Source organism: Scleropages formosus, chromosome 5, assembly GCF_900964775.1.
Source record: "Scleropages formosus chromosome 5, fSclFor1.1, whole genome shotgun sequence".
NCBI lineage: Eukaryota > Metazoa > Chordata > Actinopteri > Osteoglossiformes > Osteoglossidae > Scleropages > Scleropages formosus.
In genome coordinates, this window is record NC_041810.1 from 38,268,175 (window position 1) to 38,285,114 (window position 16,940).

At 41.3% G+C, this 16,940-nt stretch overlaps 1 protein-coding gene across 1 annotated transcript in view; it reads right to left on the minus strand.

Moving 5' to 3' along the window:
- hcn4 (hyperpolarization activated cyclic nucleotide-gated potassium channel 4) overlaps positions 1-10,966 on the minus strand; it is an 84,328-nt gene extending 73,362 nt beyond the window's left edge. The window contains exon 1 of the mRNA XM_029252040.1: positions 10,299-10,966. Coding sequence (XP_029107873.1) covers positions 10,299-10,966 — 668 coding nt within the window. The remainder of the gene's footprint in view (positions 1-10,298) is intronic.
- Positions 10,967-16,940: the final 5,974 nt, after the last annotated feature.

Genomic DNA, 16,940 nt, shown 5'->3' on the forward strand with positions numbered 1-16,940 from the left:
AATAAGTTGTGTTAAACTAATTTTTGGAAATGTTAGATTAAATAACTTATTAAACTTATAATATTTAACAATATTTAAAATTAAATTAAAAAGAAATCCACTTCTGTCCTTTTACTCCTGTTCAGTGTAATTCACAAAAAAGCCATAAACTTCAGCAGTCTCCTACAGCACTGAAAAAATAATATACCCTAATAGTGTCTGAATTATGATCAGTGTTCACATGATTCATTCAGTGAAGTCAGTCAAATGAGCAGTTCAGGGTTTTCATAGAAAACTATTATTCTGCTCTGTCTCTTCTGAGGAGTTGCTCTAAACGAGCATTTCCATGCTACATGCATGGGTAGTGTATGAAAAATCTCCAAGATTCAAGCCTTTCAGTGATGCTGATGAATAAAGATATGCTGGTGTGCAGAAATGGTGTGTCATGTTAACAAGATCAGTGAAAATGTTTTATTAAACAAGTTATAAAAATATGCAGTATCCAACCATCTTAACACTTCTTACTATTGAAGTACAAAAGCAGGACTTTATGAAGGACAGGAATTATTATTAGACACTATTATTAGGCATACTTATAGCTTAATAAAAGCATTGATAATCTATTATGCTAGTCTATAGTCAACTGTCAGCTGTCTTCTTTCTTTCTTTGCCTGATGTATTTGTTTCTTTACCTTATGCCTGTGTTCAAGCACTCTTTGTCACTGTGTGAGGAGAACGCTCCGTAAAAATGAATTGAATTGAATTGAATTGAACTGAATTGAATTATTACTGGTAGCAAAAGTAATAACAACAGTTCATAGCAGTCATTATAAGCTATGCACTGTGTTTTTAACTGCTACAACTACCAAGAATAACTGATTAGCACTTCAAATACCAGTGTATGAAAATCAGACATGGTACATTTAAAAGGTCCTACTTAGTGTTTTTGAACATATTAAACTTTATTTCATAAGTGTAATCATTCAGCCTCAGTGTTTGCTAAAATCATGAATTTCAAGAGAACTTAAACATATTTCTGAGCTTGTTAGGCTGCCCTCTACCATCAGAAGATAAATATTTCAGTATTTACTGACTCAACATTAACTTCCCATGATGCCAGATGCACAATGGACAGCTTGAATATTAATGAGAACACAGGCAGCCAGCCTCTGCCTTAAAAATCTTATTGAAAAATACCTTGAAGCTGGGCCGTCATGAGTGGGAGTGAATGGTGATGTCGATTCTAGGGGATCACAACAGAAGCCCCACCCAAAGACCCTGACAAAAATATTAAGATTTTTTTTAAATTATTTTGTAAAGTTTTTGTTGCACAATTGTTTTTCAGACTACTTATTGAGCTTATGCATGAAAAACATTCCACTATGGACACTATTCATGTTCAATCACATATTCAGCTTTTATTAGGTGAAATGATTACATTTATTATTTAATTTAATTTGTAAAATGTTATAAATTAATACTTTGGAAACTGCTCCAGAAAAAATCAGACAGATTGTGAGTGAATCGCATTGCACTGGCACTGGAGTTACCATGATCCTCAACAGGATGAGCATATAAGAAAATAAATTTTCCACTCAGCTATATTTATTACTAATATAAGAACAAGTTTAATCCCATTCTGAATCTTTTTCATCTGAACCTTGCATTTTTCTCTGCAGTCTGTGAAAAAGGATCAGTGTTGAAATTATCCATTCAGTGAAGTCAATCAAATGAGCAGTGTACAGTTTTCATGGAAATTTGTTATTCTCCTCTTCTTGTCCTGATGAGCTGCTCCAAAACAGACTACATGCAGAGGTAGTGTATAAGTAAGGTTGTGTATCTGCAAAGGATTTGAATTGTTCAGTGATGCTCATGAAAAAAAATACATTTTACTGTGTAAATTTTTGTGACTCACAGGGGTATAGGTCATGGCAAGGGTTTACTGACTATTTTTTTTCTGCTGCAAATGGAGTTTTTTCCTTCTGAGGAAAATGTGAAAAGTAGAAGAATCCCATACTATGGTTTCCTGATTAACAGATTAATATAACTATAATGCTTGCCAGTGAAATTCTTTGAAAAGGGAAATTAAATACAAAACATGTAGCAGCCATTTCCTATTAACAGATGCCCCCTCATTTTAAAGGTCATTATTTTGTCACTTGCGCATAAGTTGCTCTGTTTTGCATTATGTGTAACAGTAGTTCAAGAAGCCAAAGGGTCTATTCTTCTTGCCTCTTGTTCTACTATACTGTACCTTATAATACTATACTGCACTAAGTTATATTTTTCTATGTTATATTTTTGTAGACTAATAATTATTTTTTCAATTTATTGGATTTTTAACATTCTGAATGAAAATATGTTGCTTTGGCAATATAGCAGCAGTCTGTGTATTCTAAATGAAGAACAGGTTAATTTCAGAATATGCTAGAAAATGGAAAACTGCTGATTAGCTAATAGTAAACTCCCCTAATTAATGTAAATCTTTGCATCTGAAAAATAAAATTGAATTCTTAACTAAAACCCTGCTGCAAATAGTGTCACTAAGCATCCCAATCTTTGTGTTTTTGGAGGGTAAGCTCTAGGCAATTGTTTTGTTATGTAAAGTATATCACAGAAATAATTCTGCAGCCTTTATTAGACATTTTATATGGTTTTAAAGGAAGGTAGCAACTCTGTTGCGAATATTGTTTGAGAAAACAGCTTGAGATTCTTAAAAAATATGATGTATTTAAAAACCGTTTAAAACTGCATTTTATGATTTCTTTGGAAGTTGAGTAAAGGGGTAAACTATTTCTTTGATCAGTTAGTCAAACAGCCAGTCTATAAAGAAATATTTTGACTTTTTTTTTTTTTCTTTTTGCTGAAACACACACACACACATTTTCAGAACCGCTTGTCCCATACGGGGTCACGGAGCCAACCCGGTAACACAGGGCGTAAGGCCGGAGGGGGAGGGGACACACCCAGGACGGGACGCCAGTCCGTCGCAAGGCACCCCAAGCGGGACTCGAACCCCAGACCCACCGGAGAGCAGGACTGTGGTCCAACCCACTGCGCCACTGCATCTTTTTGCTGAAACCTTAAAACTATTTCAATTGGCAACAGCATTAGAGTCTTAGGAAAGTTTTGTATACTAGGATCATAGTCAGTAATCATTGTATAATTTACTGCCAGACAGGTACTGAAACTGCTTTCTTTTCCACTGAGAGAATCACGACAAATACTTACCATTCAGTATTTTTCTTTTTTTAGCTTGCTTGCAAGGTTATAAAGCCCTCTTTTCTTAAAGACTAAGTGTACAGTAATATCTGTGCCCAAAGTCAAAAACCTTGCATGCTGTAATAATGCAGAAGCCAAGGTTCAGCAAAGAATTCTATTAGGATAATGTATACTTATGATGAATGAAATAGCAAGTTGTGTACACACATACAGCCAACAGTGACAGTCCAAAACCACTTGTCCCAAGCAGGGTCATGGCAAACTGGAGCCTAACCCAGCAACACAAGGGTGCAAGGCTGAAGGGGGAGGCAACACACCCACAATGGGACACTGGTTTGTTGCAAGGCACCCCAAGCAGGACTCAAACCCCAGACCTGCCAGATAGCAGAACCTGGCCAGACTCGCTGCACCACCACAGAGTCTACCTAAAAGAGGTTAGAAATGACCACATGTTCTTCATTAAAGAAGAGCATATGTTTTTATTTTCAGTCATTTTATATAGTTCTAGTTTGTTTCATATAGCTCAAAGTTGACTTCACTTTGCTTGCAAATATTAAAAGTCTGTGTTTGTAATTTGTTATAGTTATATCCAAGACTTTTACAGCACTTACTCGCCAAATAAACTGAGGCATCAATACATACTACAATACTGATTGTATAGATAACAAAGCAAACTCACACTTTACAGAGCCGCTACTTCTATATTATATGTAAATGTTTGTGTACCTTTTTACAAAAAAAAAAAAGAAAGAAATTGTTGGAAGGTGATCGGGATTCATCTATCCTGCATTTTATGCACCTACTCATGCAATGAACATCGGTGCACAAAGTGAAAAGAAACAAACTAGGTTTACTTAAGAATCACGTCTGCAACGATGTCTCTTTCTCCTAATGCAATGCACAAATTGTATTTTCACTGAGATGTATGTCGCTTTGGAGAAAAGCGTCTGCTAAATGAATAAATGTAAATGTAAAATGGTGAGATGGAAACAAATGTTGAGCATGTTGTTTCAGCTTAATAAAAGATAATAAAACACAAGTACTAAGAAAAAATGATGTCCATTCACAAAGAACCCTAGCTCACGTATTGTGTTTCCAGGAAGCCTGCATAGGTTAAACAGTTGATGAAAATCTAATAAATATTGGATATATCTTTTTTATTTGCAGATGACTGGTGAGTTTAACCTTTAAAGATATTATTTTGACCTACTGAATACAGACTTATCTAAATATCTACAGCTCCATTACATTATTGTTGCCCTAGAAAAGGAGAACAGATTACTGACAGAATACACAAAAATTGAGAAACAGCTCATTACACCAAACTACTCCAGGGACATGATTTCTGAATTATATACCATTTTATTAAGCACTGGTACTGGCTCTGAGGGGGTTGCGGTGGTGCAGTGGGTTGGACTGGGTCCTGCTTGGGGTGCCTTGCGACGGACTGGCGTCCCGTCCTGGGTGTGTCCCCTCCCCCTCCAGCCTTATGCCCTGTGTTGCCTGGCTAGGCTGCGACCTCGTATGCGACGAGCGGTTCAGATGGTGTGTGTGTGGTACTGGCTCTTTTGATGCACTGAGAAAGACTTAGGAACAGGATCTTGATGTGTCTTACAGCAACCATGAATGGTCATCCACAGTATATGTACTAAAGTTTTCCCTGCCTCTACTTCTCTCAGCATCCAGGAACAAGACTTCAGGTTCATTCACAAAATCTATCTCACTGCAGTGCACCCCCAAAGATTGTTCCCAGGAACATACCTGTTGTGTTTTAAATGGAAAGTCTGTCCAGGCACTTTGAAACATTTTTCTGGGAATTCAATAAGATACAAGCTCAGTGGACTGGGGTACAAGCACCTTTCCAAGAAACCTTTAACAGTAAATTTGATTTCTCCCCAACTATTCTCTTGTTAAATCATAAACCAGACTCCTTTCTTGATGTTATAGCACATAGACTATGACTATTACATGCTAGTGGGTAGAACAGGGGTTAGAGCTGCTACTTTTAGGTACTAAAGGTGGCAGGTGTGAATCCCTGCTGTAATACCCTTGGGCAAAGTACCCTAGAATTGCTTCAGTAAAATTACCCATCTGCATAAAAGGGGAAATAATTGTAGGTAGTAAAAAAATAAGTTTCTTTGAAGAAAAGTGTTAGCTAAATAAATAAAAGTGATGTTACATATTTGGCAAAAAAATATATTTTAATGTTGTGGTTTACAGCTGAAGTTCCCTTTGCAAATATGTGGATAACTAAAATTTTAAAAAATTTTAACTAAAAATTGTTCCACTTGAAAAACTGACATTTAATTTGTATGGCAACTCCAGCGAATTCTGGAATATCTGGACACCCTTCTAGAAGTTATTAGAATGTGCTGCATGTTCATACTTGAGATATATTGTAACCTTCTGACCCTAAACCCTCACTCTATGTATGTGGACATTTTTTTTTTTTCAGTGTAGTGTCTGTCTGTATTCTGTGATGACCCTGTGCTATTCATTACACCAGTTTAAAAAATGCCATAAATTAAAGTCTCTTATCAGATTTTACCATTTATTATCATTTAATCTTTGGTTTTTACAGAACATAACCTGTGAATAAACTGAGAGACATCTGTTTTATTAAACTTTCATTGAGCCATAATGCGTGGATTTATGGAGAAATCCTGTTAAAGACAGATTTCTGGTCCCAACGGTGTTTGTAAATTGATTACCTACTGTAATAGTGAAATAGTTTTAGTATACTTAAAGTCATTTTTAAAATACAGTGGGTCTACAAACACAGCTTGTACAAAAATCACTTTTACTCCTAGGCCTCAGTCAATTAAAGGTGAATAACATGTCTCTCCGCTGAATAAGAGGTTAAGTTCTGTAAAATTCTCAGATAAAATTATAAGAAATTAAAAAGATTTGTAACTTGTCCATTAATCCATTATCAGTAACTGCTTATCCAGCACAGGGTCAGATATCCTGGAGGAAGAGGGTGCACTCTGGACATGATACCAACACATTTGAGTTATGCCATTTATTTTTTTTTAACTTCAAATGACATTAAAATTAAGCCTCATTTCAAATTAAATATGTAACCTCCACAACCACTCATTCAATACCACTGAACAGTTAATCACATTAGCATGTCCAGTGTTAGCCAGTTTCAAGCCATTGTCAAAAAAGCCTGATAAGACAGAAGACAGATCTACAAGTAAGTTGGTGTAAAAACCTTGGGTATACAGTAGCTGTTGTACATAAAATCACCTTTGGGACTACTGAAAAAATTAAGCAATTCAAGCTACATTTCAAATAATTTTAAATGGCTGAAAATAAAGCTACACACAAATAGTCTGAGACTGCTCGGCTCAAATGGGGTTGCAGCAAGCCAGAGCCTAGCCTGGCAACAGAGGGTGCAAGGCTGGAGGGGACACACTCAGGGCAGGACGCCAGTCTATCACAAGGCACCCCAAGCAGGACTTGAACCCCAGACCTACCGGAGAGCACAACCCGGCCAAGCCTGCTGTGCTACCGCACCCCCACCTAAAAACATGCTACTTTCTCTAAAGAAGTTCAATATTCGTCATCTTCTAATTGATCACCAGCACTCAGGTACACCAGACGCCAGCTGTAAACACTGGAAGCAAAGTGAATGAAAGTGCTCCCACAGTCCCATACAGTTTCTAATAGTTTTTGCTATGATTATATTTAAATAACAAATATGGTCACTTTGAGAATGAAAACTAATATCTTAATCTACGGGGGGCGCGGTGTGTTGGACCGGGTCCTGCTCTCTGGTGGGTCTGGGGTTTGAGTCCCGCTTGGGGTGCCTTGCAGTGGACTGGTGTCGTGTCCTGGGTGTGTCCCCTCCTGGGTGTGTCCCCTCCCCCTCCGGCCTTACGCCCTGTGTTGCCGGGTAGGCTCTGGTTCCCCGCGACCCTGTATGGGACGAGCGGTTCTGAAAGTGTGTGTGTGTGTGTGTGTGTGTGTGTGTTAATAAAGCATTCAAGAAAAAAAAATTATGAGCAAATATGGAGCTGCAGCCTGTTACTGGGCTACAGTCTGACTTGAACATGTAGAGTAAATCAAGCTAGTTTACAACCTACAAAGAATAAGAAAAATCCTTAAAAAGAAACCTTAATCTACTCACAGACTAGTTTGTAAGGACTATGCCAGATTTGCACATGCAGTAATGCCAGCCCCGTGATTTTAAATTGACCTCAGAAAAAGAAAAAATAAATAGATCCAGATCATCCAAGATCTCTCCAGCTCATTAATGGTGTAACTGTTCATGCATCATAACTCCATAAGCATCCCCAGATACAACCTTTATTCAGCCATTACTCTGGCATTGTACTTGCTTATCTTATAATACACACACACATTCTCTGAACCGCTTGTCCCATACGGGGTCACGGGGAACCGGAGCCTACCCAGCAACACAGGGTGGAAGGCTGGATGGGGAGGGGACACACCCAGGACAGGACACCAGTCCATCGCAAGGCACCCCAAGCGGGACTCGAACCCCAGACCCACTGGAAAGCAGAACCCCATCCAACCCACTGCACTACTGCACCCACCTAGCTTATAACATTTAAAAAAACAAAAAAAAAAAATTGGTGGGAAGGTATCGGGATTTGTCTATCCTGTGTTATGCACCTACTTGAACGATGAACCTCGGTGCAGCAAGTGGTAAGTAACAAACTAGGTTTGCTTGAGACTTTCATGTCTGCAGCTGTCTCCTTCTCTTAATGTAATGCATAAATTGTGCTTTTGCCGAGATGTACATCGCTTTGGACAAAAGCGTCTGCTAAACGAATAAATGTAAATGTAAATATCAACCATTTTACAGTAATACACAGACACACACATACTGTTGGAACTTGCTTGTCCCAGCAGAGCCTAGCCTGGCAGTGCAGAGTTGGGGGGGAGGGGTAGCCATCCTGCTGCAGGGCACCCCAAGGAGGACTTGAATCCCACGTCCCATAGAGAGCAGGACCCAACCAAGCCCACTGCACCACCATACTCCCCCTTCCCCTTGATCTACAAACTACATATATATAAAATATATACTGGCTAAGGGGGGCACGGTGGTGCAGTGGCGCAGTGGGTTGGACTGGGTCCTGCTCTCTGGTGTGTCTGGGGTTCGAGTCCTGCTTGGGGTGCCTTTCAACAGACTGGCATCCCGTCCTAGGTGTGTCCCCTCCCCCTCGAGCCCTACACCCTGAGTTGCTGGGTTAGGCTCCAGTTCTCTGCGACCCCCTATGGCACAAGCGGTTCAGAAAATGTGTGTGTGTGTATACTGGTTAAAAACGCACCCAGGTAAAACAAAAGTGTGCTCATGTATAATAGGATTGGTTTCTGTAACAGTCTGTGATTTTTCATATGTACTCATAGTTGAGTACTAGTGGTTTGGAGATTCCTGCATATTTTTATTCTGTACTATAATTTTTTGTTTATTTGAAGAGCATGTGATGACATTGGTGTACCAAAAAATACCAGTGAGATCTGTCCACTCTTCTACTAGTGAAACAAAAGAATGGAAACACTTTTGAAAGAATAACAAAAACCAAACCAATGATCAGCTCTGAGGGTTTCTACAAATCTGTCAACTCTGACACTGGATGACTGATATATTTCTGCTAACCCTAAATATTAACATCATTATTTTGTGGCCTTCTATTACAGTAACTGTGCATTAAAGGCATAGGCGATGTCATTGTCAAGGACAGAGATTTATTAATAACAAGACTATGTGACGCAGAACGGATAGGAATTTGTTCTCATGCCAAAATGACAAGTAAAAAATGCAAAATACAAAATGCAAAAACTTGGCTGCCTGATATAAGGTTATCACAAATTTAACAGAATGCAGCGTCCTTTTTCTTTTGTAGCTGCTACAATGCAGATTAAGCACAGTCCGTCAAATAAGAAGACATTTCTCCAATTAAATATTAAATCACAAATTGGCCAATAGCAGCTGTTGCGTATTGAGGTAACAGACAAAATTTCATAGTCTTATAATCAATAAGTAATAAAACAATGAAAATAAATAATTCAGTCCGTTTTAATACGTCTTTATTTCACTTTGTTAACTCATTTATTTATGAATAAATGAGTCATTAATTCCAGCTGAGCGCAAAACGTCCCTTTAAACGTCCCTTTTGTCAGCTCATAATTTTCTTGGACGAAAATATTTACTTATCCCGTTCCCTTTTCCCTAGTTTATACTGTCATTTCTTGCCAAGTATGTTATACATCTGAATATGCAATAACTTATAGAGTGTGATGTGAGATGTTGAACTGAATATTAAAAACGACATTTTGTCAGTGAGGCTAAAGACGTATTACGGTTCAAACACTGTTCACTCACTCTCGCTGAAACCGCCTCTCCTAAGAGGGGTCGCGGCGAATAGTAGCCCAACCCGGCAACACAGGGCGTAAGGCTGGAAAGGGCATACCGAGGACGGGACGCCACTCCATCACAAGGCATCTAAGTGGGACTTGAACCCCAGACAGTAGGACCTACTCATAACCGCTGCGCTACCGCGCCACCGCGCCCTCTCTTCTCCTGCTCCTAACAAATTTGAAACACGTTTCGTTTGGAATTGGTCTTGAGTGACCACCACCAAGTCCACTGCTTACATTGGTGTCTCAAAAAAGTATTTGTCTCGAGTCCTTCACAACAGGTATTGCTGCTGGAAATAAAAAAGCACGCGTGTTTCTTAGCATGTATGACTTACATATTCTGTGTTTTGTATGTCTCACAAATTGCTCGGGTGTCTGAAGTTTTAAAGCGCAACAACAGTTAATTACTGTAACAATGTATAGATATGCGCTGAAATATACCAAGGAAGTCATCTTAACGAAGTGAATCATGTGGAAAAGAAGTTAGAGATATGACTGCATTGGGCTATTGGCACGAATAAGAACTCACTCGAGACTTGTTGCAGATTTCAAAAGGACTGTTATTCAGGTAAGAGCCCTATCACACCTAGGTGAGCACGTGCTCAGGGGTAACACGGGCGCAAACAGCCGCCCAGCGCTGGGAGCGACCAAGCCCGGACTCAGAAGGCACCGCTGACCACAAAACGCAGAGGTGACAGGTTTACCTGAAATCACTGTACGGGTGGATTATCCAAAATCCGGCGGATTTCACGCGCTCCTGCTCGCGCTCCACCGCCTTCTCGCTCCCAAACATCCGCAAGGAGAACTTGTTGACTCCCGGCTGCAGCATAGCCCCCAGCTGCCTGTGGATGAAGCCAGCCTGGTAGAGTCGCTCGTCGTCGGGCAAGATCTGATCGATGCCCTCCAACTTTATGAAACCCGACTGCTGGTCGGGAGATGCCCGCTGGGCCCCCGCGCCACCCTGCGGCCCCACATCCGCCTCGCCGCCCGGCGCTCCGGGGGGCTGGTCCTCGCTAGGGGTGAGGTCCCCTTCGGTGATGAGGCGCCTCTCCTCCGCAGAGCCCAGGTCATGAACGTGCCGGCTGGTGATGGACGAGAGGCTGCCCCTGAACCGTCTGCAGTCCCCGTTCGAGCTGGTCTTCACAGGTCTCCCCACCTCTGTCTCCATCATCGCCAAGTCGCCGCTTTTGGCTTCTGCGATGCCTTTAGAGCTTCCCGCAGAGGAGGGCGAGGGCAGGGGCTTCATCCTCAGACTCTTCCTGCAGATGTCCTTGTCCCCGTCGTCTCCTTCGCCCATGACCGAGGCTTTCTGTCCGATGTGCTGTGGCAAGCTGTACAGCCGTTTACGCATGGAAGAATGCAACTTGTCCATTGTTGCAGTGAATTGTCAAGATTGCAATTTGACGAAAAGGCGAAAGCCGAGTTATTTACCTGTATTTCAATGGCACGGATGACAGCGCCAGCTGCGCGGGGCTTAGAGCGTGTCTCGCACCTTCAGATCCTCTGCACACCAATTGCACATGCCAGGGATGCCTGTGCTTGTGGCTTGCAGGGAGTGGTACTCTCGAACCCCGACCTGACTCCAAACGTAAAGCCTTTCCTTTGACAGCAGCGCGCGCTTCAGCCCCGCTCTTCTGTGGCGAGGCACCGGAATGCTGAGAATCCCGCGAAGGCGAAAGAACTCATGAGGCCACCTGGGCGTACCTGGCGGAGGGACGTGCCGGAGGACAGAGCTGAGGACACGGACATGTCATTAAAATCGCGGCACGCGCTCCTTCCCACACACCCACCAACCCCCACCTTCTCCGATCGGTGTCTGCGGTCAGTAATAAACAAAACGACGCGATCTCGCAGCCAGCACGAGTATCCCAGGACTGCTGACATCACCGATCCACGGCTCCTGCCTTCCTGGTGTATTGTGAATATTCATGAAAGGGATCTGTTGGGTTGCCATAGGAGCGAGAAACCGCAAATTAGCTCAGCCCGGTCGAGGCTCCTGTGCGAGCTTCCGAAAGGCGGACGAGTGCGCAGCATCCCATTGCGACTCACTGTACTGTATTCACATGGCGAGTAGTCACTACACGAGCTTTATGTTCATGTAGCAGCTGCTTTAATGTACTTTGCCACTGGAGAATGCGCGCACTTCGAATATGTTTCACGCACGTCATCAAAAGTTTCATTGACTAGGTTCTTGTTCCTTTGTCTGAGCATACGCTGACGGATATGTCAGCCCGAAGAAAAACTGCAACGCATAACGGCTTACAATACATGGAGTATTCTTGTTTTTTTTTTTTTTTTTTTTTTTACACGCGGTTCTCTTTATATGACCCTCAGGATTTAACCGAAGAAGACCTCTTGGAAGTGCGCAGCTGTAATGCGTAAAAACATCACGCGGATGCAGAGCTGAGATTTTCTTTCCCACAGAGAGACTGAAGACATGTGTATTTCCACACGTTGCATTTTGGGCTGCAGGCACGTGACAGACAGACAGACAGACAGGACATCCACAACCTTATGCATCCTACATGAGGACGTGAGGTATTTCAACTGATTCTCTGACCCAGATCACAAACATACAAACAGGGTTCCAGTGCCTTATCTTGTGTTTTTCAAGTATGACATGGCAGCTGCTGGTTTTTCTATTACAGCCCCTCAGCTCCTGGCTGAGCTACCTGTGAAATAACGCAAAGTATCAGTCATCCTGTCTCCAGCGGCTGCCTGTAGCTCTTATTGTCAAGTTCAAGACTCTGGTTTTGGCCTACGTTTACATTTATTCATTTAGCAGATGCCTTATTCCAAAGCAGCTTTAAACTATGGAGTGTAATCAGCTCACACACCTTATTCACCAAGGTGACTTACACTGCTAGATACACTACTTACAATGGGTCACTCATACATACATCAGTGGAACATACTCTCTCTGTCACTCACACCCTATGGGTGAACCTGAACAGCATGTCTTTTAGGCTATGGGAGGAAACCCACACAGATACAGCGAGACCATGCAAGCTTCACATAGACTGAGCACGGATTGAACCAAAATTCTCTCACACCATGTAGGTGCTGTGAGACAGCAGCGCCACTCGCTGTGCCATTGTGCTGCCCAATTCTATATGCAGCTACCCATGTAATGTATGCTGGTTTAAAATGGTGGCATCAGACAGACTGACTTTGAATTGTGTCTGCATCTGTATCTCTCCAGTAGATGTATTTGTAACAGATGCAGTATTATAGCAAATAACAGGTAGGTGCAAATAATACCCAGATACCTGCTCATTTATCTTGCAGTTTTTTAATTTAGTAAATTACGTTTAAATTTCTTTGCTTGTAAGCAAAGTGCTAACAATAATCATTTAAAGTTTACACGTGTCTTCGTTTTAACAAGTTGAGTCTCATTTTAAGGTTACAGTCAACAGTCCAGATGACAACTGTGTAGTAACCCATTGTGACAGTTAGTGATTGCTGACAAGGGACCTACCTTCATCCAATGCCTACAAATCAAGGTAGGGTGTACCCTCAATTTTCAACCAAACCTAACATGTCTCTTATATGCATGTGAAGCTTTGTTGAGTACTATATTGCTACAGCATATTTTTTGGTTCCCCAGTACCTGGCAAATTGTGACGCTCCTGAATGAGTCTGTAAGTGATCATACACTTGAGGCGCCCATGTTGAAACTGGGGAGTGAAGTTGGTCAGTTTCATTAATGTTCTGCACTTATAACCCATGTGGAACTCATATGATGGGTTTTCTGGGTACTGTATTACTATAAATTTCGTAGATATGCACTAAGGTTTGTGGCTCAGACTTTTTTAAATACCTGAACATTTTTTTGCTGTTTGCAGCTTCAAAGCCTCTTTACTTTTTAATAATTGAAAGACAGCTTCTGCTGCTTGCATTTAAAATCCATAGCAAAGTTACAGAATGCGGTGCGGTCTCAACTGAAGTTGTGCTTAAAACTCCTCATTCTTCTCTGGTTAGAAAGATCAATGAACATTTCACATTAGCTAAATTGCATGTTGCCATTCAGTTTACTGCACTTTTAATAATTTATGAATGCCATGTGTGGGCCAGAAATCAAAATACTGAATTAAATGGATGCTGTAGTGTTAAATTAGTCTAACAAATGCTCTTCTCACCTTCTGACTTTAAATGATCAAGTTACGAGTGAATTCAAAAATCAAAATTCTGTAAACATGAAAAAACTGTACACCATAAAAATTACAAATAGAAGTATCCCACCAGAACAAATAAAACAAGGTGTATTTATTTTGCCTCAGCATAATTTCTATGGGCTGGGTCAAGCCAGACAACTTCATTTACATCGCAAGCAATGTTTTCCCAGGTCAGACAGTATGAGATATATCCCCTGGCATGCTGCTTCCCCCTCAGGTACGGCTCCACAGATATGTCTCCTCAGGCTGACTCCTTAGACTGGAGCTTTCATGTCATAAAGATTTCTGCCATAACATCTTCATTGCAATGCCAGAAAACTCCCCCATGGGGTTGAGAAATGGGGAGTAGGGTGGAAGGAAGGGATCTGAAATCCATGGCTTGTCATTCAGTATTTCCAAGTTCAGTTTTAATGGCACAAGGTACATTTGTACTGTAGCACACAGCACCATGGGTTTAGAGGGGGCAATGAAGGATGCAGAGACAGCATTCATTACAAACAATTTGAACACCAGCACCAGAGAAATAGTGCTCTTGGTCCAGGGATGCCATTTCCTCCTGGATCTGTGCCTCAAACCAGCCTTCCTAATCCACTTAACACTCCCAGGCTTTCTTCCCACACGCTCATAGGCACAGTCACCCCATCATTTTCCCCCTAACTGCCCCCAGTGGTTGCACACCCACATTTAACATTATTCCCCATAATGCAACTATTTACATTACACAGGTTTCCCTCCTAAAACAGTAGCATGGGTTGTTACAGTATTGTTGTTGTGCTGAAGTACGCTGTTGATGGTAGACATGTTTACCCTATGAGTTCCTTAAAACGTGATGCTGCCTTCAATTATTCATCTCTGTTTCTCACATTCCAATATCATTGTTAGCAAGGGCTTGGAATTCTTTGTGAAATTGTTTTGTTACCAATCGAGATAACGTCATCAGCGCTTAGAAAGTGAAAAGCGAGCAACGTGAGAGAAATGTGCTAATATAATATTATCAGGTTGAACATTTTCAAATACACAGAAATACTGATGGCAATGGGTCACGGTTAGTGGGAAACTGATCAAATAGTCACAACTATTTACTTATCGGGGTCACCAGTTAACTTCATGCTTCTATTTTTCTAACAAAAATAATGTAAAAAAAATCACCAGTTTCTCTTTATACATCTCTTCTACAGATCTACTTGCTCATAGGATTTTCCTCTTTCAGAATTTTGACTGAGCAAATAAAATTGCTTCTTCCTTTCCAGTTTTGCCAGATGGAGCTATTTCATGCCCAGCTGGGTTACATTCTTTCATTATGTTTGAAAAGACAAGGCTTATAACTTGCAATTGGCAATAAGGTGACTGCAGGGTGGGTAGATAAAGACTGGATATACAACTAGGTTTTGTGGTGAAATGGAAAAAAAAAGATGCTATTGTATTGTAGCAGGTTTGGCCAGTGGCTGCTGTATGGCAGGGCTGGGGTTTGAGCCCTCCTTGGGGTGCCTTGTGATGGAATGGTGTCCTGTCCTCGGTGTACCCCTCTCCCTTCGGCCTTGCGCCCTGTGTTGCCGGGTAAGGCTCTAGCTCACCCCAACCCCGCTTGAGACAAGTGGTTGTTGACGTTGGTTGGTTGGCTGTTGTATTGCAGACACCAAAAAAGTGGTGTGACACAGTAAAATGATTTTAAAACATTTATCAGAACTGAATATGCCATGTTCCATTTCCAGAATGAGAGGACGAACCCAAGCAGAGAGCGAACAGGATGTTTATTAAGGGAGATCCAAAAATCGTTGTCACAGACAGGCGCAGTTAGCCGAGGTACAATCATCGTACTGAGGGAGATCCAGGAGGCGAAGTCGAGATTCAGGCAAAAGGTCAAAGAACACAGGAATCCAACCGGGTTAGGAGGTTTCGGGGAGCAAGGACCAGGGAGCAAGGAACACAAGGAGAGGAGCGAGGGAGCAGGGATCAAGGAGCAAGGGTAGCCAGAACAGTGAGTCGTAGGAAGCTTGGGGCGCGAGGCGAACAAGGTTCTGTGTCAGTCTTGGTCCTGCTGCCGCCTTTTACACTTCCATCCCGACCGGGTCCCAGGTGTAGCTTGTTGCCCCGGCAGCATGGGCGTGGCAGAATATAAACAATTAATAGAAAAAGAACCATACAAGATTAGCTTGCTAATAAAATAAAGTAAAAACTGCTTGAAACAAAAAGAAAAACATTTAAGACAGTCACTATTGGGATACTTTAAAGCCATCCTCATTGAGGTCTCTGCTCAATAATGAACTTGATGTTATGAACTACTTGTTTGTTGAGGAAAAAAAATCACAATCAGTCAATGTTACCAAACACCATATACCTCTCTACATTTTTTGTACTCCTTAAATGGTAAGATTCCATTAACTGATATCTGAAACAGGACCAACAACCTAGTATGTATTGCTAAACCACAAAGATCTACCTGTGTTCAACTGCATGAGTGCAAAATTTATGGGCTGTCTCAGCTGAAACTTGTTATCACATCCTTTACAATGTGACTAAGATGAAGGAACAGCTCATGGAAATGTACAATGACATTTTCAGGAGACTAAAAGTAGGAGAAAGTTAAGGAAATATTAAGGTAGTTAACAAGGAATTCAAGTAACTGAACTGTAACCAAATAGTGGAACTTAGACACACCAATATCAAACAGTCCTACTAAACTGAGCAATGGAATGGAGGCAGTGATCACTGCAGTGATCCTGAGGCTAGAGAATGAAAGAAACACTATCTACTGATCAAAAATATCTTCAAGCATTACAGGTCTGATCCTTTTGGGGTAGTTGCTGGACAGAACCTGTTTCTGAAGCAAAAACAACATCATGTTAAGCCATGCATGAAGCTCCCAGAAGGCAAATAAAAGGCCAAGAGAGGATCTCAAATCAAATTTTGTGATCTGAAATGACTAAAATGAACAAAGTTTCCTGTGGGGTTGGTTTTCAGCAGGACACACACAGAGAAGCTCCTCATTAAAGGTAAGGATGGAGTCAAATACAGACATATTCTCTGGAAAAACCAGTTTCATTCAGCAATAAAAAAGATTCAAGTCTGAATAGTGCAAAAACCCCAAAACAACAAAAACCATGAATTAATGGATGCAAAACATTTTATTTAAAAGCTAAATTGCCTGGAATGTCCTATCCAAGGCCAAGA